This window comes from Capricornis sumatraensis, chromosome 15 (assembly GCF_032405125.1).
Source record: "Capricornis sumatraensis isolate serow.1 chromosome 15, serow.2, whole genome shotgun sequence".
NCBI lineage: Eukaryota > Metazoa > Chordata > Mammalia > Artiodactyla > Bovidae > Capricornis > Capricornis sumatraensis.
This window is the reverse complement of record NC_091083.1, coordinates 80510583-80537827: the sequence shown is the minus strand read 5'-3', so window position 1 is coordinate 80537827 and position 27245 is coordinate 80510583. Positions and strand designations below refer to the sequence as shown.

Genomic DNA, 27245 nt, shown 5'->3' with positions numbered 1-27245 from the left:
TAAAATGAACATGCAGGGTATGTGGGTATTGTAAGTATTTTAAAACACTGGGGGGAAAAAAAAACACTGAGAAATTCATAAAGCTAGTGAATCTTACTGTACATCACAGTTACAGACTAAACGGGCTGTTTTCATACTTGAGTAGGTGACACCAGTTTTTGACTGAATATTGGCAATTACATATCTCTTCTATAATTTATCTTTTTATTTTCTTTCCCTTACAACTTTCAGGTAGAACTTTAGACTTCATAGCACTGAATTAACCTGCACTGAAAGCTGTTTACCTGCAGTTGTTCACTTTTGTTGAAAGTGACCATGTCTCAAGTTCAAGTGCAAGTTCAGAACCCATCTGCTGCTCTCTCAGGGAGCCAAATACTGAACAAGAACCAGTCTCTTCTCTCACAGCCTTTGATGAGTATTCCTTCTACTGCTAGCTCTCTGCCCTCTGAAAATGCAGGTAGACCTATTCAAAACTCTGCTTTACCCTCTGCATCTATTACATCCACCAGTGCAGCTGCAGGTAAGCGTATGATCCAAGTGTCTTCTGTTTCAAATGTTTTCTTAGCCTGTTTTCTGACCTGATAAGTAGATTGCAGATACAGGGAGCTCTTGCACATGTACCTTCAAGAAGCAGGAGGAAGTATACCGCCCACACTTCTTTATTTATACCAGATATAAAACACACTTGATGATATACTGGCTTGAAAGAGACCTTTTACAGAGTATTTCAAAGTGTAAGGAAGAAAATTAGAAACCAAACTATAAAGACTACTCTGTTATAAACTGGTAGCTGGCAGAAAAAAAATACCACTTTGGATATTCATTGTTATATGGGAATATTCTGCTGTTAAAATGATTTCCCAGAACTGATTTGTAGGTGTAAGTACCCTTTTTGGAGGTCTGTAAGATTTATCCCAAGCAAGGGGACAGCCAGATTTTGGGATGCAAAAGAATGTGTTGGCATTTGCTAATTTTTGTTTTTACTAAGTAAGTTTAAGTTGCCATCCAGAGGTAGTTGAGAAATCACAGTGAGGGCCAATGAGAAGTTGAACCAAGCAGCAGAGATGTTTAAAAAGGAAGCCCTCAAATTTGAATATTAGGAAAACAAAAATGAAAAATATCCATGGATTAGAAAAGACTTGCAATCCCTGGGGAAATAACCCTTAAAAACAATATTCTGCTCCCCAGTTCTCCCTATCTCATCCCAAGTTGCAAAGCCAGTTAAAGGGGTGTCAGCATAGGTGTCTCTGTACTGGAGTCACCTTGTAATAAATGTTTCTCAGCCCTTAGTGCCTGACATCTCCCTTGCATTTCCTCCTCTGTCCTCTCATTTCCTTTACTTTGTATCTCTCTTCTTAGAGTTTTAGCTTGTCCCACTCTCAGCTGCGCAGACTCTTATCATGCTGCTACCTCTAGACTTCCTTGGACCAGCTCACCTGATGGCGTTCTTGACTTGTCATAGTCCCCTAGAGGTTCAGTGTTCCCCATATTTGCCATTTGAATACCATCTTAATAGGAAATGGCACGGACTAGTTCAGTCCTCTGGGATTCAATTGCTTTCTCTTCTAATGTGTTCTTATATCCACATTTTGTTGACTTTACCAAACTCCTGTCCTCCAAGACCATTTTATTTTACTTACATAATTATTAAAGATAGGTAAAGTCGGAGGATGGCAGCCTCTGGAGATAAGATGAGAAGATACCCCAGGAAGGAGAAGTTAGCTATTTGGAAAAAGACAGTCGTTGTTTGAGAAATGGTATTGGCATATTGTGTTTTGTGAAATAATGAACAGGGTACAGCTGACAACTGTTGTAGTAACTAATGTGTGTATGTGTCTCTGCTCAAAAGACCTCCTTGTTATTCCCTTGGTTATAATAGCAGTCCTTCATCCGATTTCAAATCTTGCGTGCTTGCCATGGTTTAGTTATTCCTCTGACTTCTATTCTCTCTCTTTTGAAGACACACCCCTTCCTAGGTAACCTGACTTCAACTGGTTCAGAAAAGATCCCAGCTGTCTTCAGATATGTGCCCTCAGTGTGGTTTGCAGTTTTGCATCGCTGTTGCTCTAAATCATTAGACATGGCATTTGTTTTCCCTCTCTTCATAGCCCTGGAGAGCCGCCGTCTCTAACACTGCTAGTTGACGTCAACGCTCTCACATTATTTTTCAGTTCCTCCTAACATGGCACACCCTAAAGAGAAAACCCCAATGTGTCTTGTGAATGAGTTAGCCCGTTTCAACAAGATTCAGCCTGAGTATAAGCTTTTGCGTGAGCAAGGTCCAGCTCACTGTAAGGTAAATATTGTCCATACTGCTTGTGCATTTATAACCCACTAGGAATGTTTTCTTTCTTTTCATACAGTTGCAAGTGGTGCGGTGATTCAAAACATATTTGAAACTGCTGAGGTTGTTTTAAAGAGATGCAGAAGTACAGATTTTGGGCGAGTCACTTCTTTTTTCCATCCTTGCAGAGTGGGTCAAACGAAAGAGATGCTTCTCTGGGGGATATTTGGCTTTTAAAACTTCAGTTAGCATGTGGTTGTTTAGGATTCTGAATCAAGACAAGTCCCAAGCACCTGTGAATGGTTTCCTGTGAGTTTTCTGGGCTCTGGGCCTCTTGGCTGCAGCCTCCGTCTGGCTACTTTCCTTTTCGTTTGCACGTGCATAGGTACCTTAGGTCTGGGCAGGGCAGGGAGAGGAGGTGAATGGGAAGTCAGTGTTGCTTCTTGTTCAGAATCAGATACAGGGTTTGAATGTGAGAGGTAGAAATTAATCTCCCTGTGAGTACATGGAATTATCTCTGATTTTAGGTACGCTTGTCACTCTCATCTTAGAGGATGAAAGACTGACTGTAATTTGAATTTTTACTATTTGTTTTTCAGGAGTTCAGACTTTTAAGCTTGCTTGATATCTGTGCTAATGTGCTTGGACCCTAAATGTTTGTGTATCTGGCTTTATCTTTTGCAACTACAGTATGAGAGATAAAGAATTAGGCCTATTTCTGATTGTAGCCTTGAAGTAAGATAATACAGTTTTATAAGGAAGAGTTGTTTGTCTCTTTGTGCCTCAGTTTTCCTGACATGCAAACCTCAAACCTTGAATGATATCAAGTTTCTCTTTTTTCTTGGACTAAAAGTAGCATTGACCACAATCACGAACAGGCCCCATAGGGGAGTGCATTTTGGTTAGTTGCTTTGGAGTCAGGCAGATCTGGGTTTGAATCTTAGCTTCTTACTAACTTGGTGACCTTGTGTAGGTTACTACTTTTTTTGAAACTCCGTTTTCTCATCTGTAAAATGGAGATAATAGTACTTACCAAATAGGTCTATTGTGAGAATATATGTCAAAGTGTGGAGCGCAGTGTCTGGCATGTAGTAAATGCTTGAGAAATGGTAGCTATTACAATTAAGCAATTATACATTTAAGAAAAACAGGAATTTCCCACTCTCATGAAGGTAGTTTTAATATTATTCTAGAGCATAATTATATTTGAAATATTTCTTTACTTTTAGAAGGCAATTAGCCAATTCTCTGGTAACTGTTCTGTTTCTTCTACAGGATTTTTTTTTGCAGATCTTAACTTTGGGATTCCCTTTATTAACTGTTTTTGGTATTTTTGGAAATATGTACTGTCTCACTTGAACTTTGGTACCTTTTAGGTAATTTGGCTGTGTGTTCAGTCTGTAGCTGCTTTTTTTTTTTTTTTGCCTACAAGTTGTTCAAAGAGAAAAATTTATTCCCTCCTAGATGATTATTAGACTATTTAAAAAGTCAGAGGTCTGGTGTACTTTTAATTCTGTCTGAACCGAGATCTAACCTCACCACTGCCCCTCCGCACGGAAGGCAGCAGCGTGGCAGCAGCGCCATCTGGACAGTCGTGGAGAAAGGCAAGACTGACTGTGAAATTAACTCTCTTCTGTCTTATAGCGTTTTCCCCCTTCGATGTCTTTTCATGAAAGGATAACAAAAATGACTGAGGGGTTGCACAGCATTGCAGGCTGCTTCTGCTGTCTGACTTCTTGTGCTAGCTAGGGTTTTGTGTTCATGCTATCAGTGCTTTAATGAGTAACTTTATGAACTGCAACATAAATACAGGAGACCCCTAATATTTCAAGGGGGGTGAAGGATTCTTTAATTTTTCGCCCTTTAGTGGAAGTTGTGCACTGAGGGAATCCTGAAGTTAAGACCTACAAGAAAAATCAGCTCTAAAGGCAAGTTGGCCCCATCCCTTGAGGCACCAAATTTAAATGACCTGGACATACTCAAATCACCGTTTCTCTTGTGAATTATTTGTAAGTGAAATAAAGTGATAGATTCCGTGATAAAGAAAATCAGAAGAATAAAAACTCCAAAGTAGTGAATCTCAACCATTGAAGTGCATCAGAATGACTTTGGGAGCTTATTAAAAATACACAGGCTCAGGCCTCCCCTCATGCTGTTCTTTTCAGTCAAAACTCCTGGCACGTGTATTTCACCAGGCTTCCTGGGTTATTCTTCAGATGTACACAAGTGTTAAAGAATCACTGCGCTGTGGTGGGTCCTAGTGTTTTTTGGATGAATTGTTTGTCCAATTCTGATGGGATTAACATAACCTAACTTTACAAATAGAGCGTGCACACAAGTTCCCTTTATACTTTAAAAGGAAAAAAGAGGCTTGTCATTGTCCGCAGTTGTTAAGGGCAAAATTAGCTCTTTTGAATGCCTCCTTAGAATTGAGTTCAGAATGTTGTTAGATCTTTGCTTGCAGTGAATCTCATCTTCTGAAAGGGGGGGCAGTGTCTGAATAGTACAGTCTTAGGGAAGTAAAAGTTAGCATTGTAATAATGACATTCCCAAATTCATTTGAGGTTTTGGCCTAATGAGGTTGTATTTTCAGACAAGAATCAGTGAACAAATTACAACAAATGCTGTCTTCATTTGTATGAGGTACTATTATGTGTCTAAATTAAGCTTGCTAAACTTCTTCCATGAGAAGAAATGGGAAGACAGTTTTTATTTGGCTGGCTTCCAGATAATTAGCATTTAATATTTTAATATATAAGAGAACAGTTTTTAATTTCTGTACTTATACCCATCTTTCAAAAGATGTTTTTTCTTTTTTTTTTTTTTCAAAAGATGTTTTTTCATGGAGTGCTATGCAGTACAAGTCGACGATGTATGTATCTTTTCATGTTTCTAGAAACAGTGAAAAGGGGGATGAAGGGATAAATTACAGAGATAATGACCAGGCCTTTTAAACCATGACCATAAATTATGTTCAAGGTCCAAGTGACATATTTTAGTCAACATCAGGTTTCCTGAATTGAGAGCTCACAATTTTCATTTGTAGGTGTTTACAGTACAGCTAACACTTGGAGATCAGCACTGGGAAGCTGAAGGAACTAGTATTAAAAAAGCCCAACACACAGCTGCTGCCAAAGCTTTGGAAGGAACAAAATTTCCTAAACCTATAGTCCGCCCTTTCCGTAGCGAAGGAAGAAATCCAGGTATTATGCGTGGGCCAAGACAGGTTCCTTTCAAAAGTGTGTCTAGAGGTATCCGTTTAGTATGTATATGAATTCTTTCTTAACTGACTTGTTGATTTTGAGAGCACAGAGTCTGCACTACCAGTGGCAAATGCTTATCTTTTCGGAATCTTAGCCTTACTCTAAAGCAGTGGTTCCCAATCTACAGCCCCTCGATGCCTGATGATCTGAAGAGGTGGTCACGGGAGGCGGGGCATGACACCAAACGATTTCGGAGACTTTCAGAAAAGCTTAATGAAAGGAATTTTTTTTTTCTTTTGTTAAGGGTTGTATAGATTGTGAGAATGTGGGTTTTATTTAAAATCACTTCAACTTTGTGTGGTAATATTGATTGTAACCTGTTGATTGTAACCCCGATTGTCAGTTTTACGTCTCTTGATTGTTAACAAAAATGAGAAAATAGATATTTATTTCTTAAATTCAGATTAATAGATATCTCTTCAGGCAGGGGTCCCAGTTGGGGAGAATACTGTTAAAGAGGAGTGTCCTGTGAAAGCTTGGGGACCACCGACCTGGCAGCTGTAGCTAGTAGTGGCTGTCTAAGGAGAGTCACCTCTCAAGTGTATGAAGTCACCCGGGCCCTTCGCATGCGGGAACGATCTGGGAAGGCCTCGGCCACGCCTTTCTCTTCCTTTCGCTTTCTCTCTGGATCTTTGCTTCACATTTATACTCTACTGCAGATAAATTTTATGGGTCAGAGCTGCTCTTACTTAAAACACAACTATTTGAATTGTGTAAAAAATATAGTTCATATATTAGCTAAGAAAGAAAAAAAAAGAGCCTAATTATTCATGTGACCCTCTTGACTTGCAGACTCAAAGGTATTCTTATAAGTTTGATTTATGCACTAGATTAGTGAAACCAGTTATGGTACAGAATCAAGGCATTTTTATTTTCCTCTACCTACATCCTAAAGAAGCATTTTCAAGTGGGTTTTTGTATGCATTTTAATTGAACTTTGCCATTGCTAGTGTTGTTCTGTGTTTGATATGAAGCTGTTGATTGTAAATGTGATTGTGCACTGATGCTAATCTTTCCAGGTCCAATCTTTCCAGGTTGGTTTTCTTTTTAAATGATTTTTAAAGGTTTATGAATTGGATGAACTTAGAGGGGGAAAAAGAAAAGGATGAATGATGAGTATTTTCTAAAATTGATATTTTGAGGTGACCTAAGATATACCTGTTCCTGTTGTATATGGAAACAGAACTCATTTTTTCTAACAAGTATTATGACAAATCAAATCCCATTATAAATACTAAGAAAGAAAACATCTAAATATTTTGTGGGTCCCATCTGACTTCTCCAGATAGAATTCACAGTCTTCTCGGCGATTCTGCACCTCCTTACAGCACACGCAGTGTTGTATCAGAGTTCTTGAAGTGTGTCTTGTGTTCTCTGGACTCCTCTGGGACAAGAATTGTGTTTCTCAAGCTCAGCACAGTGCTTTGCCTCCAGATAGTACTGAATAAATGCATTGTCCTATGAAATAATGTGTATGGATGTCCTTCTAAGTGTAAGCCAGTCAGTCAGTACAACCAGAGTTATATTGGTAGAGTATTGCCAAACAATGAAATGATTTGGACAGTCCTGTGGGATCTTTTAATCATGAAATTTAATGTGTATTGGAACCTATTTCTGACAACTGATTCTCACTGCTAACATCTTGTGTTACACTGCTCCTCCTCAATAGCCGTTACCGTATATTTTGTGCTGTTGATTGTGTATTAATACCTACAAATCACAGCAGATTCTTGGATTTCCTGACCTGATGCCTAGCAGTGAAGTACTTAGAGCCGTTCATGAAATGCATCATGAGTCCATTAGTAGAAAGCATGCTATTCTTTTTGATTTTAGTGAGTGTCATTCTCATTTCAGGAAGAAAAATTCTTTGTTTTGATTTTGTGTTGCAGAAAGCATAACCCCTACTGTAGAGCTAAATGCGCTGTGCATGAAACTTGGGAAGAAACCGATGTATAAGCCTGTCGACCCTTACTCTCGGGTGCAGTCCACCTATACCTACAACATGAGAGGAGGTGCTTATCCCCCAAGGTACGTGTCTGTTTTGTTTTAAATTCAGGTGAAAGTATAGTTGCTCTTTCATGTAGAATAGTAAGGTGTATAGATTGTAGAATGCATAATGGTCTGGTCCTCTTTGGCCTGCCAAAGGCCTCCGCCAGTCTGAATTGTCCTGGTGTCACTGGAACTGCATTTTGATGCTCTTCGAACTCCTGTCATTGGAAAGGTCTTGGGCACATTCCTCACAAGCAGTACAGCTCAAGCTCCAAGCAATCTGGTTAAAGACCACCCATGTAACTGCTTTGTGCAACTGAGTCATATTTGAACATGATTCTTGCGACACCACAGTTCTCAGCCCTCAGATTTATTGATTATTGTTTGCTGGGTACTTTCTGACTGTTGAACTTACTTATGTGGTTTGTAAATAGCCTTGGTATACAGGTGCAGAGCAATATTAGTTGAATCTGAAAGTGCCATGCATTTAAAACCTTCTGCTTGAGGTCTTAAGACACTAGTGGAGAGATTGATGATCAAACTGGAGGTCTTCATTTCCCTGCCCTACTTTGGGGTGGTAGTCAGGTGGAGGCCAAAGCCATTTTAAAAATAGAAACCAGCCTCTGCCAGGCTCTAGGCTGTTGGGATTTCTAGAAATGTGGGTCCAGTCAATTAGTTTAAATATAAATGGATCCAATCGTCTAATTGAAAGACACGAGAGTGGACAACTGAATTTAAAGAAACAAAAGACCCAGCTATATGCAGTCTATAAGAGACTCTGCAGTTTCAGGAGCACACAAACTTTATTCCATACAAATGGAAACTGAAAGAAAGAAGAAATAGCTATATTTATATCAGACAAAATAAAGACTAAAAGACTGGTTAAAAAAGTCCCATTCTTTTCTGGAGACATGAAAGTGTGCATTCCAGGTATGAGAAAGTAGAGCAAGTTAAATTTTCTTTCTTAACCAAAGTCTAATCCATTTTAGATTTTGTAAGTATGGGTTAGCTTTATACATTGAACCCATGTAATTTGTAAGCCAATTTATTTTGTGAAATGTAAACAGTGTTTGCTCATACTGTGTGGCTATTCTAATCGAGCATAAACACATGAAATCTCTGGATGTGCTGATGAAGACTCATTATTGGCGAGCAAACACTGCTGTAATTAGGACCTGTGATGAAGGAAATACCTGGAATTTGTCAGAGATGGTATGGTGACTTATCTGAGACTAATTTTCCTCATCCCCTTCTATTTTTAGGTACTTTTACCCATTTCCAGTCCCACCTTTAGTTTATCAAGTTGAACTTTCTGTGGGAGGACAGCAATTTAATGGGAAAGGAAAGACAAGACAGGCTGCAAAACACGATGCTGCTGCGAAAGCCCTGAGGATCCTGCAGAGCGAGCCCCCCCCCGAGAGGCTGGAGGTGAGGCGAAGGCTGAGCCGGGGCCCCTGGAGCTTGGGGTGGAGCGGGAGGGTGGTAGGAAGACATCGCTTCAGGTTGGTTTCTCTAAGAGGATGCATGAGAGCTGTGCTTAATGTTTGTTGTTAGATAGCATACAAGCTCTGGTACCCTGAGGGTTTCTTGCCCTTCTTGCCCCTCCACCCACCTGGGAAATTTTAGCAGGAAAGTCAGGTGCCTTCTTGTGCACTCAGTGGCGTGGTTCTGAACATGTTAGAAGGATTGTGACTCACCTGAGTGGTGAAGAGCATGCGATGAACTCTTCGATGCTGAACGTTATTCTTGTCATAATCTGTGTTTTATGGTACCAGGTTAGGGGATTTTCTGAAGCCATTTTGACCAGATGTTTTCTTTATTATCTTGAAATGCCTGTTAACCATTTGTGCTTAACGAACTGTCCCAAGACTTCGTGGCTTAAATACCTCCAGGCTTTTATCCTGCTCTCAAGCCTGCGGTCCAGGGAGAGCGTGGCATGGAGACCTCATCTCTGCCGCGCACCCATGCGGCGCCACGGTGCTGGAGGGTCTCTTCCAAGGCGGCGCTCTCGCTGGTTGGTTGTGTGTCGTCTGTGATCAAGGAGGGGGCGTTGGTCCTGCAACCTTGGTTCCCCTCCTCTGCGGCCTGAGCAGAGACTCTCTATACACCTTCACGGTATGGTGGCTCAGTCCCAGGAGGGCACATTCTGGGAGACAGGAGTTGGAAGCTGCCACCAGTGTCTCAGGGCCCTGGCCTAGAATTCAGCCCAGCACCACTTCTGCCGTATCCTGTAGGTCAAACAGGCGGGGAGCCCAGACTCAAGAAGGGGCTACAGGAGCTCACTTTTATTTATTGATTTAATTTTGTGTTGAGATAAAATTCACATAATTTCATAGTTTTAACTTTTGTAAGTATACAGGTTAGTGACCATTGGTACGTTCACAATGTTGAGAACCCCACCTGTGGATGAGAGGAGTATCAAAGAATTGGGGACTTATTTTTTTTATTTTTGGTTACAGCGTGCAGCTTGTGGGATTGTTCCCCAACCAGGGATCCAGCCTAGGCCCTGGGCAGTGAGACTCCGGAGCCCTGCCCGCTGGACCCCCAGGGGACTCCCCTGGGGGCTGTGTTTTAAAATGATCATGATAGGTATAGGATGTTGTGACTAAATAGAAATATATGTTTTAGAACATCACTAAGTCATCACTAAAATGACTCCATGCTATTGCGTGGCCAAAGCATTAGTGGCTGGCTCTGATAAAGCAATTGGATCACCAAAGGTCCAGGAGAGCCCACTGAGTAGAAAACGTTGTGATTTCATGGTTCTGTTTATCACAGCGTGAAATGCCTCCTGAACATATCCCTTGGAAGCATTTGACTTTTCTTGCTCAAGAAACAAGTTCTCAAACAATCAGAAGATCTTGCACAGAACGTTGGGCCAAATGGGTGATGATAGGTATGAAGCTGGGGGACCTTTCGCAGGGTGCTTACAGAGGTCTGTTGTGTCCACCTGTCCCCTAGGGTGACCCAGCTCAGGGCAGCACTCTGTGGCTTCATGGCTAGTTGCATGGGAAGGTTTTGTTTTCCTTTTGTTTTGGTACATTTCCAGCTTGAGTGCAATCACACATTTTAACAGAGATGTTCTATTTCCAGAGTTCACTGAGGACCAAATAGAAAGAAATGGACTATAACTTAGGAGGATTTACTGAAGTGAAAGGATGAGGTCCTTAGTGGTGAAATTTGTTAAAGTACTGAAGGTAGTGAAATCTGAGTCATTTTTGGAGGCATTGCATTTGTTGAGTTGACTTTGGTGCTAATCTAATTGGAATCAGATGGAGTAGGTATTTCTTGGTTCCTTCCAGCGAGCAGCTGTTAAATGATTACTGAACACTGGTATGTGGGCCGTCTGCTTCGGAATCACTTGAGAACTTAAAAAAAAAAAAAATTCCTTGGCCCAACCTACACGATTCTAGATTCTAATGCAGTAGGCTAAGAGCCATGAATCTGGCTTTTTTTTTTTTTCCCCTGGCCATGCCTCGTGCATTTGGGATCTTAGTTCCCTAACCAGGAATTGAACCCATGCTGCCTGCATTGGGAGCACAGAGCCTTAACCACTAAACTGCCAGGAAAGTCTGACTTTTTATGTTTTTATTTTGTTTTTCTTTTCAATGAGCTCTTAGAGTAACTGAAACAGTCAGGGTTTGGGAATCACAGGTCCTAAATATTGTCAGTGCTTCCCAGGCAGTTTTCGGCCTTTGAATCCTCCTTGGAAGTTTGAATGCACAGTATTGCTACAAAGGGAAAGTGCCTGTCAGAGCCTTAGAAGTGACCCATTGCCCACTGGAGCAGTTGGTTGCCTCAGGCCTGAGGGCAGAGGCTAGAGCTGCAGACACCCTTTCCTCGGCTCATCTGACTTCTGTAAGCAGCTTGGTTGGGAGTCACGGGCATCATTTGTCCCCTTGTTTCCTCCTCTTTGCCCCTTTTCTAGTTCTGTGTGATTTGAAGTAGAGACAGTTCCCTTAAGAAATGGTGCAAAGACTGGCCCAAACAGTGCTTCAGAAATGACATTTTCTTTGAAGTTGTAAGGGAAACACACTTGGGTTTCCACCTGGCTGAGCTGTCACTAGTCTACCAGGCCCTCCGGAGAGTGGGCAGCAGGGGAAGAAAGACAGTTTTAAAAGATAGCTTTAATTTTTTGTTCTTAAGAAGGAATGCATGTGAACTATAACAATTTTTAACTTCAAAAAAAGAAAAAATAAATTTCCCACTTGAAGGTAGTCACTGTAAACATTTTTGTGGCTATCAGGGCATATGTAAGTAAGCACACACATCTATCTATTTCACAAAAATGGGATAATATTGTATGATAACCGCTTTTTCCACCCCCACTGAAGTGCTTATTATGATGTGTTGATGCTATTTACTTAAAATTCCATGGAGGACTCAAATTCAGCATGCCTGTAAGCCACCTTCAACGGCTGCAGAGTGCTCCACTGTGTGAGCATACCAGTTTAGTTTTTCAACAACAGAAGCTTGATTTTTGGGTTGTTTGCAGTTTTTCCTGTTACAAAATAGATAGTGAAGAACATTGTTGTCATGAAATCTTTGTGTATGTCTGTGGTTATTTTTGTGAGCCATAGTCCTCAACGTGGAATTGCCTAGTAGTGTATATGGCCAGGTTCCCCACCAGGAAGATTGTACCTCTTTAGGCCTCTGCTAACAGGGCCTGAGGAGCCTGTTTACCCACAGCCTGCCTGCATTGGAAGTTCTCATTGTAAATAAATAGTCTGTTTTGTTCTTGATAATTTTAGCACTTGTGATTGTGTGGTGAATCAGTTCATCTTCTCTAGAGCATAGCCAATAAAGCCAGCAGTTTCCATCTGTAAGACAGGTGTAGTCTGACCCCTTGACAACAGGCCCTGAGCTCTGCCAGCCCTGCAGGTAAACAGCGCAGTGCCCCTCCCCGTGTGGAGCTTGGTTGAATGGAATGTCATCAAAAAGTGCAGCGAATGCTTGGATGAAAGTAGCACGCATCATGAGAGCATAGAGTGTCTTGTTTAGGTTGGAGTACTGATGGTACCCTGAGGGGCGAGTCATTTAAGCTCAGGATGAAGATGAATAAGAGAACAGAACAAGTACATTCCCAGCAGAGGGAGCAGCTTGTGCAAAGGTCCTGAGTTGGGAAACCAGTTCTTTCTGTTCTACCTATTCTGTTCCTTTCTTTTCTTTTCTCTTCTATGGCTTGTACTAATAAAAGATGACTTACTCAGTGTTGAGGTGTTAGGAGTAAGATTGACATAGCTACAGTGTCTATGGGATAGGGGAAAACAGGAGCTAGCCTCATATGGCCAGTCTTAGGGAAATGGCTAAATATAATAAATGAATACATTTATCCCAGGACTACCAGAGTGTGGTAGATCTGTTTACGTGGACCTGAAAGAAGGCTTATAATCCGTTGAATGGGCGGGGAAGCATGATGCAGAGCTGCTACTGCCAGTGTAGTGCTATTGTTTGAGTTAAGTAAATGAAGGCGCCAGGTTGGGGGTAGGGTGGGGTGGGATGGTGTGTGTGTGTGTGTGTGTGTGTGTGTGTGTGTGTGTGTGTGTGCGTGCGTGTCCATTTGGATGTGCATAGGTTCTATCTTGAAGGTTATATCAAACTTTAAAATTAGTTTTCTCTTGGTGGTAGTGTTAGAAGGCACACTTCTTAAAATTGTACTGTTTGAAGTTTTCTTTTTTTAAATACTGTGCTGTGCTGTACTTAGTCACTCAGCTGTGTCTGACTCTTTGCGACCCCATGGACTGTCGCCCACCAGGCTCCTCTGTTCATGGAATTCTCCAGGCAAGAATACTAGAGTGGGTGGCAAGCCCTCCTCCAGGGGATCTCCCCAACCCAGGTCTCCTGTGTTGCAGGCGGATTCTTTACTGTCTGAGCCAACAGGGAAGCCCAAGAATACTGGAGTGGGTAGCCTATCCCTTCTCCAGAGGAACTTCCTGACCCAGGAATCAAACTGGGGTCTCCTGCATTGCAGGCAGATTCTTTACCAACTGAGCTACCAGGGAAGCCCAGTTTGTAAATACTACTTCTGTAAAAATAAATAAATGCAGCTCTTCCTGTTCTTGAGTTCTTATCTTGACTTGAGCCAGGGATGTGTTTAAGTAGGACTAAGCTAAAATTGGAGACCTTACTCTTCATTTTACTATCTATACTTCACTATACGCGCAGGGTCCATTGAACCCAATTTTTATTTTTGAGCTTTTTTCTACTTCTGTAAGAATTGATACTACATGACTTTTATTCTTTTTCTAGAGGTTTAAAAGAACAAGGTAAAAATATACTTAATTTTCAAAGTAGAATGATAATTTGTCCTACAATCATGAGGGTCCTTTGGACCCTTTATAAGTCTTAACATTATGGAGTCTTAATTTTCTTGTGTTTTGAAACATTTTGCTGCTTGTCATCCTACATACTATTTCAGCACTATCATATATTCCCAAATCTGTCATAAACAAGACTAAAATAATGAAGAAGTGGAAGAATGGTGAAATCCCTCAGTGGATGACACAGGCGTGAACTAACCGTCACTGTTGCCTCGTCTTTAATGTGCTTATTGCATTGCCTAATGCATCCGATTATTTTTCAAGAAAATACAAAAGAAGACTGGAGACACCCGTCTGTTTACTCTGCTTTTAGCTTTTGTTGAACCCAGGTGAGAATTCAGAATTTTTCCATCCCTGCTGGCAAACAAAAGAAAACTGATGGAGGAAGACATTTTCCTTGTTAGACCAATCGGAAGATGAATGCAGAGAGACAGACAGCAGCACTCTGGACTCTCATGGGGACAGGGAGATTGAGTGTGGATGTGACTTGGACTGGGAGGCTTCAGCTGATACCTTAGATAAGTTTGCCCAGACTCAAGAGTCCGCAAGGGGACTGTGTTTCTGTGGTGTATGAAAAAGAGATGTGCATTCTCTCCTGGTCAGTCATTCAACAGGAGGGACTTTTACCACACAGTATTTTATAAGAACTGAACCATCCTGTTTTGACTTCCTAAAAATATTTGTATGACAGACTTCTTGCATATGATTTAGCCACCAGAATTTTCTTGCCACTTAACATCCACAAAATAACTGGATCATGTAGCAGGAGGTGTGTGTGTTGGAAGGAGATTGAAGATACAGTGACAAAAAGATCATTGGGCTGATCCTTCGCTTGGGGTTTATAAACCTGGAAATGGAAGCAGTTTGTAGTTATGGAGCAAAGGAGATGGCTGTTCTCCCTTCAACAGTCATGAGTCATTTTCAAAAGTAATATGTTTTGACAATATGACTTCAAGAAGAATCAGAATCATGATAGGCTGGAACCCACGGGAGTGGGTTTGAAGTCTGGCGTCGTTACTGTGGGCTGTGCTCTTAAGTTCAGGCGTGGCAGCTGGTGAGCTGTCATTTGTGTTTAGTGTCTTTGCCTGTTTTGGGTTTATTTGCCTTCATTCCTGACTACAAACCTGGAATAAAAAGTTTGTTATTTTAAATTTCTTATTAAAATCTATAAAGGAATGATTTTTTTGTTGTCCTTTTATTCTGTATGTTATTTGTAAAATGACTTTATTTAAATATAGAAAAATCTAGAGGGTCCATTGGAGCCAGATGGTAAATGGTGATGATTGTCTTTCCCTGGCATGTTCAGGGTTAAGCATGGTTCAGAATGTTTTTTTTTTTTTTTTTTCTTAATGTTGCCTAGATTTTATTGCTGAGCCATACACTATGGGATTGACGTTAACAGTAATTCCCACTTCCTGAAGGTAAGGCTAAGGGCCCGCTACAGTTTCTTCATCTCACTGGGAATGGTATTTGTGGATTTTTTTTGAGTCATTTGCTGCTTCCCCCATTGCAACATTTTGTCCAATCCAGATAATATTAAAATTATTTATGTAAAAGAGCAATATAATCTCTCTTCCAGATATACGTATTTCTTTGTTTTCTCTTTTGCATTTTTATTTTACTGGCTGCTTTGTCCAGTGTGCAGTTCTGTTTGAAGCAGTAGCTTCGAGTTGTGAGTCTCAACTCTGGTCACTAGAGGACTTAAAATATATATATATGTATATGTATACACACAGACATCCAGGCCCTACCTGCAGAAATTTGAGTTCACGTATCTGGAGCGGGGCTCTGGTATCTGTATTTGTACAGCTCCCAAGTAATTCTGATGCTGCTATGCTTGAGAAACACTGGCTGAGAGTTTAGAATTCAGTAGTAGACTTAGGTAGTTCCCTACAGACTTAGGTGGAACCTCAATATGCTAAGTAAAAAAGTAAGTTCATTAGTAGAACTTGTAAGTTTGAATTTTAGAGTATTATAAAGGCAGTCAGTGAGAATGATTTATGTGAATTTTCACAACACCAAATTACCCTATATATTGTTTTTGTCCGTTAACAACAACAAAAAACCCACATGGCTGGGAAAGATCCGGTCCCGTTTTAGAGTAGTGGTTAACTTTCCTGTGGGAAGGAGTGTGAGAAGGACTTCATTGTTTTCCTTATCAAAGGAAAAAAATAATGTCAGTGGTGGTTAGTGTTGCATTTGTTATATCCAGTAGAGTTATGGGTTACATTGTTATTTGTACTTTGCTGTATGAAACAGGTCATAACTAAAAGTAAAAATTAAAAGGAATTGAACTGGTACAATGAACAAACTCAAAATTCTCGAAGCCAGGCTTCAGCAATATGTGAACTATGAACTTCCAGATGTTCAAGCTGGTTTTAGAAAAGGCAGAAGAATCAGAGATCAAATTGCCAACATCCGCTGGATCATGGAAAAAGCAAGAGAGTTCCAGAAAAACATCTATTTCTGCTTTATTGACTATGCCAAAGCCTTTGACTGTGTGGATCACAATAAACTGTGGAAAATTCTGAGAGAGATGGGAATACCAGACCACCTGACCTGCCTCTTGAGAAACCTGTATGCAGGTCAGGAAGCAACAGTTAGAACTGGACATGGAACAACAGACTGGTTCCAAATAGGAAAAGGAGTACGTCAAGGCTGTATATTGTCACCCTGCTTATTTAACTTCTATGCAGAGTACATCATGAGAAATGTTGGGCTGGAAGAAGCACAAGCTGGAATGAAGATTGCTGGGAGAAATATCAGTAACCTCAGATATGCAGATGACACCACCCTTATGGCAGTAAGTGAAGAGGAGCTAAAAAGCCTCTTGATGAAAGTGAAAGTGGAGAGTTAAACAGTTGGCTTAATGCTCAACATTCAAAAAACGAAGATCATGGCATCCGGTCCCATCACTTCATGGGAAATAGATGAGGAAACAGTAGAAACAGTGTCAGACTTTATTTTTGGGGGGGCTCCAAAATCACTGCAGATGGTGACTGCAGCCATGAAATTAAAAGCTGCTTACTCCTTGGAAGAAAAGTTATGACCAACCTAGACAGCATGTTGAGAAGCAGAGACATTACTTTGCCAACAAAAGTCTGTTTAGTCAAGGCTATGGTTTTTCCAGTGGTCATGTATGGATGTGAGAGTTGGACTGTGAAGAAAGCTGAGCGCCGAAGAATTGATGCTTTTGAACTGTGGTGTTGGAGAAGACTCTTGAGAGTCCCTTGGACTGCAAGGAAATCCAGCTAGTCCATTCTGAAGATCAGCCCTGGGATTTCTTTGGAAGGACTGATGCTGAAGCTGAAACTCCAATACTTTGGCCACCTCATGTGAAGAGTTGACTCATTGGGAAAGACTCTGATGCTGGGAGGGATTGGGGGCAGGAGAGGGGGACAACAGAGGATGAGATGGCTGGATGGCATCACTGACTCGATGGACGTGAGTCTGAGTGAACTCCGGGAGTTGATGATGGACAGGGAGGTCTGGCGTGCTGCGATTCACGGGGTCGCAAAGAGTCAGACACGACTGAGCGACTGAACTGAACTGAATGAACAAAAGAAAAAAGGAAAATTGGGGTATAAGTCTTGTGTCAGCAGCACCTGGTTTATTTCCAGGTTTGGTTCTGGTTGCACCTGAGGAAAACATTCTCATTGACACAGTTATTTATCATGAGAGTATGTAAATAGCTCATGTATTTTTTAAAAAATAGCTCATGTATTGTGAAAGTCTCTGAACTTTTCAAATAAACAGCTGTCAACAGACGTGGTTGTGCACAAAGAGTTGCCTTAAATACATTCTCGGTGCTGTGCAGCCGTCACCACTGTCCATTTTCAAAACGCTTTCATCACGTCACACACAAACTGCAGGAGTGATGGACACATTCAGCAGTAATGCTGCCGTTCCCACCCACTCCGCAGCCCCCCACCCCCCGCCGCTGTCTTAGGCCTTGGTAAACCTCTGTCCTGCGTCTGTCTCTGTGCTTACTGTTGTAGATGCCTCGTGTAAGTGTACCTTTGTCTTCTGTGTCTGATTTACTTCATTTATCATAATGTTTTCAAGGTTCCTCTGTGTTGTAGCTTGTTTTATAATTCCATTCTCCCCCCCGCACCCCATTCCTTTTTAAGACTGACCATTGTATCTGTATTTTTTTTGTCCATTCATCTGTTGGTGTAGTGGTTATCATCTTCTGGCTATTGTGAGTAATACTGCTGTGAACATTGATGTACAAGTATCTGAATGCCTGCTTTTAATTCTTTTGAGTATGGGTTTAGCAGTGAAATTGCTGGATCATATTGTAATCCTATGTTTAAATTTTTTAGAAACCCACCATACTGTTCTCCACAGAGGCCACACCATCTTACATTTTCAATAGAAATGTGCAAAGATTGCAATTTCTGCACAACCTTGACAACACTTAACATTTTCTGTGGCTGTCCTTATGGGTGTGAGGTGTATCTTCTTGTGGTTTTGATTTGCATTTCTCTTTGAGTAGTGATGTTGTGTGTTTGCATATCTCCTTTGGAGAAATGTCTGTTCAAATCCTTTCTCTATTTTTGAATTGCATTATTTGTTGTTAAGTTGTTATAGTTCTTTATGTATTCTGGACATTAATTCTTTATGAAATATGTGATTTGTGAGTATTTTCTTCCCTTCTACGGGTTGTCTTTGTTCTCTTGTGTCCTTTAATGTACCAGCGTTTTTTGGTAGTTTTTTTGTACTAAAGTTTTAAATTTTGATGAAGTCAGAATCTATGTATGCTTTTCGTGTTCTATCCAAGAAATCATTCCAAATTCAGTGCATGAAGCTTTCCCCCTGTGTTTTCTTCTCAAAGTTCTATACTTTTAGCCCTTACATTTAGGTCTTTGACCCATTTTGAGTTAATTTGTGAATGTGGTATGAGGTAAGAGTCCAAGTTCATTTTTTGTGTGTGTAGATATCTGATTTTCCCAGCACTATTTGTTGAACAGGCTTACTTTTTAAAATGCTTTTTAATAGGTTTGTTTACACCTATTTGAAAAATAAATTTCAAACCAAACCTCTGTGGAAACCTAGAATTCTAAGATACTTTGCTTGGAGATTTATGGCTTTAAAGATTCACTCGTAAAACGGCAGGCCCTCTCTCTTTAGGATTTAAACAAGTGTAAAAATGTGTTCAGCTTACCTAAACCATCAGAAATTGCTATGTAAACAGTATATCACCAGGCAGCGAGTGAAATGAAACCGGATGGAAAGAAAATTTTATCACAAAAGGAGAGACAGAATTACATTGTCTGGTTAAATTTATGTTTATAGGATTCTATTCTTAATTCTTAATTTTTTTTTAATTTAGAGCTTTATTTTATTTATAGCTTGAAATATGGATCCTAGGTTAGGGTTAGACTTTACCTCAGGAAATACACAACAGATCAAATCAAGGATTTTGCTACACATTGCCTGTTCAGTAATTTCATCCACAGGTTCCTGTCATAGAAATTCTGATCTTGAAACTAGGATTTTTACAAGTTCTTTGACTAAAGAATCTCCAGGAATCAGAAAAACACGCGTGCATTGCCCTGTTTTGGGGTCACTGCTGATCTTGTTTTTCGTATTATCACCGCTGCACAGTATAGAATCCATGTGGGCCACGTGCACAGAGGTCTCTGCCCCTCTCAGTCCAGCCTCTGGAGGACTGTAGATGAACCTTATTACAGAGCTGGAGGCAGCTTTTGTTCAAGGCTAGTGGTACTAGTGGTAAAGAACCTGCCTGCCTGTGCAGGAGACAGAAAAGTCCTGTGTTTGATCCCTGGGTCGGGAAGATCCCTGGAGGAGGACATGGCAACCCACTCCAGTATTCTTGCCTGGAGAACCCCATGGACAGAGGAGCCTGGGGGCTGTAGTCCATGGGGTCGCAAAGCGTTGCACACGACTGAAGCGACTGAGCTGGCAGGCAGTTTTGTTGGTTTTCATCTTGTATTTTCGCCAGCAGTAGTGAAGTGTGAGACCCATAGTGGTTTTATAACTGTTCCACTGCATCTTTTTGTTAAAGTGGTTTCCAGTGACTTTGTCCAAATAAGAAACACACATACCCAGGTGGAGAGGCCTCCATTTGTCCTTGCTGTGGCCCACATAGACTGACTGTGCTTGTTTCCAGAGTGTGGCTTGCCTGTCCTCCAGGGGCGGGGGGACAAATCCAGGGGGCTTCGGGAGCCCTGCTCCCTGAGTGGCCGTGGCTTTCACCATCAGGCTGATTATTTGTAGAGCCCTGTTATGTGTAGATTGTTTATGGTGGATTTATGAGGTACAAACTGACCAAAATTTGATAGGACATTTTTAAACCTTTTAACTCTCACTGACACACGGTGCACATGTGGCTCTGCTCACGGGGTTAGTGCTCAGTCCATAGAGCCTGGGTTCAGTGCTTACAGTTTTAAGGGTTAGCATCGCAGCTGGGATCTTACCAGCTTTTTAACATGAGTTCACTCTAACCAGTTGTTCTTCCCTTAGGTAAATGGAAGAGAGTCAGAAGAAGAAAATCTCAATAAATCTGAAATAAGTCAAGTGTTTGAGATTGCACTTAAACGGAACTTGCCTGTGAATTTTGAGGTAAGCTTATTTTACGCATCTGTTATACTCTTAGTATTCATCATCAGAATACTATTTTTCCTAAACAATGTTGAAATGATGACCACATACATGCGAATCTTCACATCTAAGATTCAGACTTCATATTAGCAAAGCAGTATTTGGTCCTAGGGCAGCCATGAATCTCCAGACAGTCCATAGGTGGCCTCAGTATGTCTGTGAACCTCCTAAAATGGTCTGAAGGGAATCGTGTTTATGTTCCCATGCATTTTCTTCTGGAGGGAGGGTCCATTGTCTTCATAAGAGTCTCAGAAGCATATGCTACCCCCCAAATATCATGACTCTGCTTAAGTGTCCAAGTAATTGTTAAAAGAACTTAGGTTTTGTCATTGTGCAGCGTGTGCCTCCCAGTTCGCCCTTTTAATAACCTCAATCTGTTGTTGGAGACTTTGTGGTCTAAAAACAGTAATTAACAATTACTAGTTCAAAATGGAAAATAAGATCATTTAGTGTGTGTTTCCTTCAAAGACACTGAGTCCAGATAGATTAGGCAGGTTGGGGGAAGGTTTTTTATTTTAGATTTCCCTAGTTTTTGAAAATTCTTTGCAAATTCTTTCGTTTGAGTTCTGTGCTTGGCTATGCAAGGTTGTGTTTTAATAGTTCTTTAAATCAATTATTTGGTTTTTCAGAATTATAAAGCATATATATATTTAGTTTTCCAAAGAGCTTTAAGATCAACATATTAGTTACTTCAGATAAATGAAATTTGAGGTGGGGCATCTGCTTAAATGGAGAAGGAAATGGCAACCTACTCCAGTATTCTTGCCTGGGAAATCCCTTGGACAGAGAAGCCTGGTGGTCTACAAGTCTATGGGGTCACAGAGTCAGACACAACTGAGCGACTAAACACAGCACATATGCTTAAAACAATTTTAAGTGGTTCATAAGTTCTTTTGCCTATTTCTGTTTTAAAAAGCCTACCTGAAGTTTATTAGCCTGTAAAATACTTAGCTCTGTAGTTTTAGGTAATCCCCAGATTTCATGTCTGACTTGTATGACTTTTATAAGATATTTCCTATTATGTACTATGCCGTAAGCTGGCTCCTGAGTTCAGTCCTTACTCTCTCAATCGAATAGATGATTTCTGACCTAGCTGGCCGTGCTCACCTGCTGCCATGAGGCCCAGATGGGGGTAGGGAGCTGCCCTTGGGTCACAGGGACACTCCGCCATCCCGTGGCAGTACCCCGCCCTGCCACAGCAGGACCAGTGTCTTTCCCCCCTTCCAGAACACAGCGTGCCAGATGGGGCTGGCATTCTTCCTCCCTGGCCCCGCTTCCCTTCTAGCCTTTTTCTGTTCTGGGAGGGAGGCAGTGAGACAGGACATTCAGAATAACAGGGCTGTTGCTAGGTGGGAACCAGGTGGGCGCTCCACCCGAGGAAGCCACAAGGTCTCCCTGGGAACCTGTTGTGGAAAAGGGAAGAAACACTTTTTCCCCACACTAGTCCCTGCTGAAGAATTAGTGTGGCACACAAATGGGTGTTTAAAGACCGGAGGGAGGGATGCAAAGACTGTGGGGTGGAAGAGGCCTGCCTTCTTAGGTCACAGATGACTGCTGGCCAGGGCCCGAGATCCTGGTGATGCGTCTTGCCTGCTCACACTAATCTCTGCTCTGCCTGAGGGTCCCCGGGCTCCCTGGACCTCAGTCAGGGATTGCCAATTTCTGTTTTTGCTGTGGAATTTGGGGATGAGATTGCCTCTGCCCCACCGCTACTTGTGTTTAGGTTTTAGATTTGGCTTTCAGACTTTGCTGTTCAGGAATAAGTAACATACAGCAGGGAATTGTCAAGTAGTCACAAAAGAAATTGTGGGAATGCCCTCTGGTGGTGACTATCTCTTAAAGTAGTTATTTTAAAACATGACAGTTTGTGTGTACGTGTGGCATTGAGTTTGTTAATATGAGTGCTTTTATTAGTAATTAGCTCTCACGTATCAAATGTTCATGTTAACTTCCATTATTAGGTTGAGCAGAAGCTTCCATTTTTTTCCCACAGTTCTGTCTCTGGCACCTGGAAGATTAGTTGGCATATATTGGATATTGGATGCTCAGGGAACAGTTACTGAGTAACTGAAAAGAATAGGTTTGTTTTTTTTTTTTTAACAGCAAGATATGTCATGTTGGAAGTAATAGGAGAAGACAAGAACCATTCATATAATTTTTCGGAAAAGTATAGACCGCTTGCTTTTTGATAAAATCATTGTAGTTAAAAGTATTGTGCTGATTGACAAGTCCCTGGGAGGCAGTCGTGACTTGAAGGGAAAGTTGCTCAGTTGTGTCCGACTCTTCGCGACCCCATGGACTGTAGCCTACCAGGCTTCTCAGTCCATGGGATTTTCCAGGCAAGAGTACTGGAGTGGGTTGCCATTTCCTTCTCCAGGGCATCTTCCCGACCCAGGGATCGAACCCAGGTCTCCCACATTGCAGGCAGACGCTTTACCCACTGAGCCACCAGGGAAGCCCAGTCATGACTTGATCCCACTGAATTCAGATGGGCTCGGTGGCAGCCAGTGAGAGTGGAGGGCTCAGGATGGGCGTGGATTTGACTTGAGCATCGGGGTGGATACTCTTAATTCTCGAGTCTCGTCTGAGGACGTGGAGAGCCCTGTTCAGGGAGGTAGCGCTCGGCAGGTGGGCTGTCGGGGTGGAGGGGCAGCCTGCGGGCGCCCTGGGAGCAGAGCTGTTTGCCGCAGCCTCCTTCATAGGGCAGCAGGCTGCTCCCTGAGCTGAGGTCCCGGCTCTCACCTCGGGACCACAGCACATGTGGGCTCACACACTTTTCCTCGTCGTCTTTTCCACTTCTTACTTTGAAAGTTTTCAGGCCAGTGGAAAGTGGTAAGGATAGGACTGTGACTGTTGCCTTCACATAGGGCCACCAGCGCCTCACAGTTCAGCACCTTTGCTTTTCTGTTCTCTAAATGTACATATTTTTCTGTATTTTATTTAGCTGAATCATTTGAGAGCAAGAAGCAGATATGTGCTTTGACTGCACATATTTCAGTATGTGAAGCTTAAGAGCAAGGACATTATCTTAAATAACTATAATTGTCCACACAGGAAGCGTAACCCTGCTGTAATACTGTTACCTAATGTGCATCCTGGATTCACATATGGACATTGTCCGCATGGCGCTCCTTTGTTTCCCTGCCTTGAGCCTGGTGCAGGGTCACGTGCTGTGTCCAGCTGACGCATCTCTTTAGTCTCCTTTAATTTGTTACTCGGCTTTTGTTTGGTCTTTTATGACATTAGTATTTTGAAAAGTCAGTTTTATGTCATGGCCCTAAATTTGGGTGGGTTGGATTTTTTGCTTCATGATTAGTTTCAGTTTATGCTTTTTTTTTTTTAAAACAGGAACACTGAAGAACTAATGTCAGTTCTTCTCAGCATTGCGTGGTATCATTAGTGACGCTAATTCCGTTGTCTACACCAGATGTGTGCCCCTCCAAGGAGACTTTCTTTCCCTTGGTAGTTAACCCATAGCCTGTGGGGAGATGCTTGAAGGCTGTGTATGTCCTTACAGAGTTCCTCAGTGTTTCTAGCAGTCATTGATGATTCTTCCCAGCACCAGATATCACTGTGGTGGATGTCAAATGTTCATTTTCTGCGTGTCCAAAGAAAATCTCCTCCTGCCTTATATTATTAATGTGCCTAGTCGCTCAGTCGTGTCTGACTCTTTGCGGCCCATGGACTGTAGCCCCCCAGGCTCCTCTGTCCGTGGTGGCTTTCCAGGCAAGAATGCTGGAGTGGGTTGGCGTGCCCTCCTCCAAGGGATCCTCCCAACCCAGGGCTCGGACCCAGGTCTCCCACACTGCAGGTGGATTCTTTACTGACTGAGCCGCCAGGGAATGGGTTAATTTATATTAGCATAGATTCATTCTACATGTTACTCCATTATTCTCGCTTGCCATTTTAATGTTCAGATTGCCCTTCCGACTAGCTCCGGTATCCTTTGGCATGCCTCTCTCAGGTTATTTTTGGGGGGTGAGGGGATGAAGGGTCAGAGTTCTTGAGTATCATTTGCATGAAGTAAAATTGGCCCTGTTTCTGTGTCTAATTGGATGGGTTTTGACAGTGCAGTTGTGGAACTGCTGCCCACTGTGATAAAGAACATCTTTCACGCAGCTCCGTCTCCCCTAGTCCCCTAGCAGTCAGTCCCTTTCCCTCCATCGTCACCCTTGGGCAGCCATCGATCTGATGTCTGTCCATACGTTTTGCTTGTTTCTAAAATATTACATACATGGAATTATTGAATATACTGCGTTTTTTTGGTCTTTTGGGGCTTTCCCTTTGTCTATTTATTTAACAGGAATGGGTAATAACATTTTGAGAAGCCTGGAAAGAGAACATAAAAATATAAAGCCATCTCAGAAAACACAACCCAGACATGACGTTTCCATAACTATATTATAAATCATAAGAAAGGCCATAGTCCCCGTTCTGTTCCTGCCCTCAGGCCTCTCACGTAACAGATGGCCCACCAGGTACAGTGTTGTCCCTTTAGAAAGTTATAATCCGAAAAGATTACAGATCTCCTGGCAAGAGTATCTAATCGCCTGTTATGCAGCTTCTTTAATGTAGTGTAGACTTTGAGTCTATATGTTTTATGTATCAGTAGTTTATTTCTTATTTCTGAGTAGTATTCCATTGTCTGAATTCACCAGAACTTACTCATCCATTTCCCAGCTGAAGAACATCTTCATGGTTCTTAGTTTTTACTGATTATGATTAAAGCTATCACGTACATACATAATCTCATAATCACTAACAACTGAAAACCATGAAGATGTTCTTCAGCAGGGAAATGGATGAATTAAGTACAGTTCAGTCGCTCAGTCATGTCCTACTCTTTGCGACCCATGAATCGCAGCATGTCAGGCCTCCCTGTCCATCACCAACTCCCTGATTTCACTCAAACTCATGTCCATCGAGTCAGTGATGCCATTGAGTCAGTGATGCCATCCAGCCATCTCATCCTCTGTCGTCCCCTTCTCCTCCTGCCCCCAATCCCTCCCAGCATCAGAGTCTTTTCCAGGTAGTCAACTCTTCGCATGAGGTGGCCAAAGTATTGGAGTTTCAGCTTCAGCATCAGTCCTTCCAAAGAACACCCAGGACTGATCTCCTTTAGAATGGGCTGGTTGGATCTCCTTCCTTGCAGTCCAAGGGACTCTCAAGAGTCTTCTCCAATGCCTCAGTTCAAAAGCATCAATTCTTTGGCGCTCAGCTTTCTTCACAGTCCAACTCTCACATCCATACATGACCACTGGAAAAACCCTAGCCTTGACTACGTTGGCAAAGTAATGTCTCTGCTTTTGAATATCTGTCTAGGTTGGTCTTAACTTTCCTTCCAAGGAGTAAGCATCTTTTAATTTCATGGCTGCAGTCACCATCTGCAGTGATTTTGGAGCCCCCCAAAATAAAGTCTAACACTGTTTCCCCATCTGTTTCCCATGAAGTGATGGGACTAGATGCCATGATCTCAGTTTTCTGAATGTTGAGCTTTAGGCCAACTTTTTCACTCTCCACTTTCACTTTCATCAAGAGGCTTTTTAGTTCCTCTTCACTTTCTGCCATAAGGGTGGTGTCATCTGCATATCTGAGGTTATTGATATTTCTCCCGGCAATCTTGATTCCAGCTTGTGCTTCTTCCAGCGTTTCTCATGATGTACTCTCCATATAAGTTAAATAAGCAGGGTGACAATATATAGCCTTGATGTACACCTTTTCCTATTTGGAACCAGTCTGTTGTTCCATGTCCAGGTCTAACTGTTGCTTCCTGACCTGCCCCAGCTTTCTCAAGAGGCAGGTCAGGTGGTCTGATATTCCCATCTCTTTCAGAATTTTCCGTAGTTTATTGTGATCCACACAGTCAAAGGTTTTGGCATAGTCAATAAAGCAGAAATAGATGGAACTCTCTTGCTTTTTCCATGATCCAGCAGATGTTGGCAATTTGATCTCTGGCCCCTCTGTCTTTTCTAAAACCAGCTTGAACATCTGGAAGTTCATAGTTCACGTATTGCTGAAGCCTGGCTTGGAGAATTTTGAGTGTTACTTTAATAGCATGTGAAATGAGTGCAATTGTGCGGTAGTTTGAGCATTCTTTGGCATTGCCTTTGGGATTGGAATGAAAACGGACCTTTTCCAGTCCTGTGGCCACTGCTGAGTTTTCCAAATTTGCTGGCATATTGAGTGCAACACTTTGACAGCATCATCTTTCAGAATTTGAAATCGCTCAACTGGAATTCCATCACCTCCACTAGCTTTGTTCATAGTGATGCTTTCTAAGGCCCACTTGACTTTACATTCCAGGATGTCTGGCTCTAGGTGAGTCGTGAGTAATCACACCATTGTGATTATCTGGGTCGTGAAGATCTTTTTTGTACAGTTCTTCTGTGTATTCTTGCCACCTCTTCTTAATATCTTCTGCTTCTGTTAGGTCCATACCATTACTGTCCTTTATCGAGCCCATCTTTGCATGAAATGTTCCCTTGGGATCTCTAATTTTCTTGAAGAGATCTCTAGTCTTTCCCATTCTGTTGTTTTCCTCTATTTCTTTGCATTGATTGCTGAGGAAGGCTTTCTTATCTCTTCTTGCTATTCTTTGGAACTCTGCATTCAAAAGGGTATATCTTTTCTTTTCTCCTTTGCTTTCACCTCTCTTCTTTTCACAGCTATTTTAAGGCCTCCCCAGACAGCCATTTTGCTTTTTTGCATTTCTTTTCCTTGGGGATGGTCTTGATCCTGTCTCCTGTACAATGTCACGAACCT

The 27245-nt window shown here is 41.8% G+C and overlaps 1 protein-coding gene across 3 annotated transcripts in view; it reads left to right on the top strand.

The window, feature by feature from the left end:
- STAU1 (staufen double-stranded RNA binding protein 1) overlaps positions 1-27245 on the top strand; it is a 61778-nt gene that overhangs the window by 20170 nt on the left and 14363 nt on the right. For all 3 annotated transcript variants that reach the window (XM_068987741.1, XM_068987740.1, XM_068987739.1), the window contains 3 exons: positions 7437-7575; positions 8799-8964; positions 20346-20444. In XM_068987741.1, coding sequence (XP_068843842.1) covers positions 7475-7575; positions 8799-8964; positions 20346-20444 — 366 coding nt within the window. In that variant the 5' untranslated portion in view covers positions 7437-7474. The remainder of the gene's footprint in view (positions 1-7436; positions 7576-8798; positions 8965-20345; positions 20445-27245) is intronic.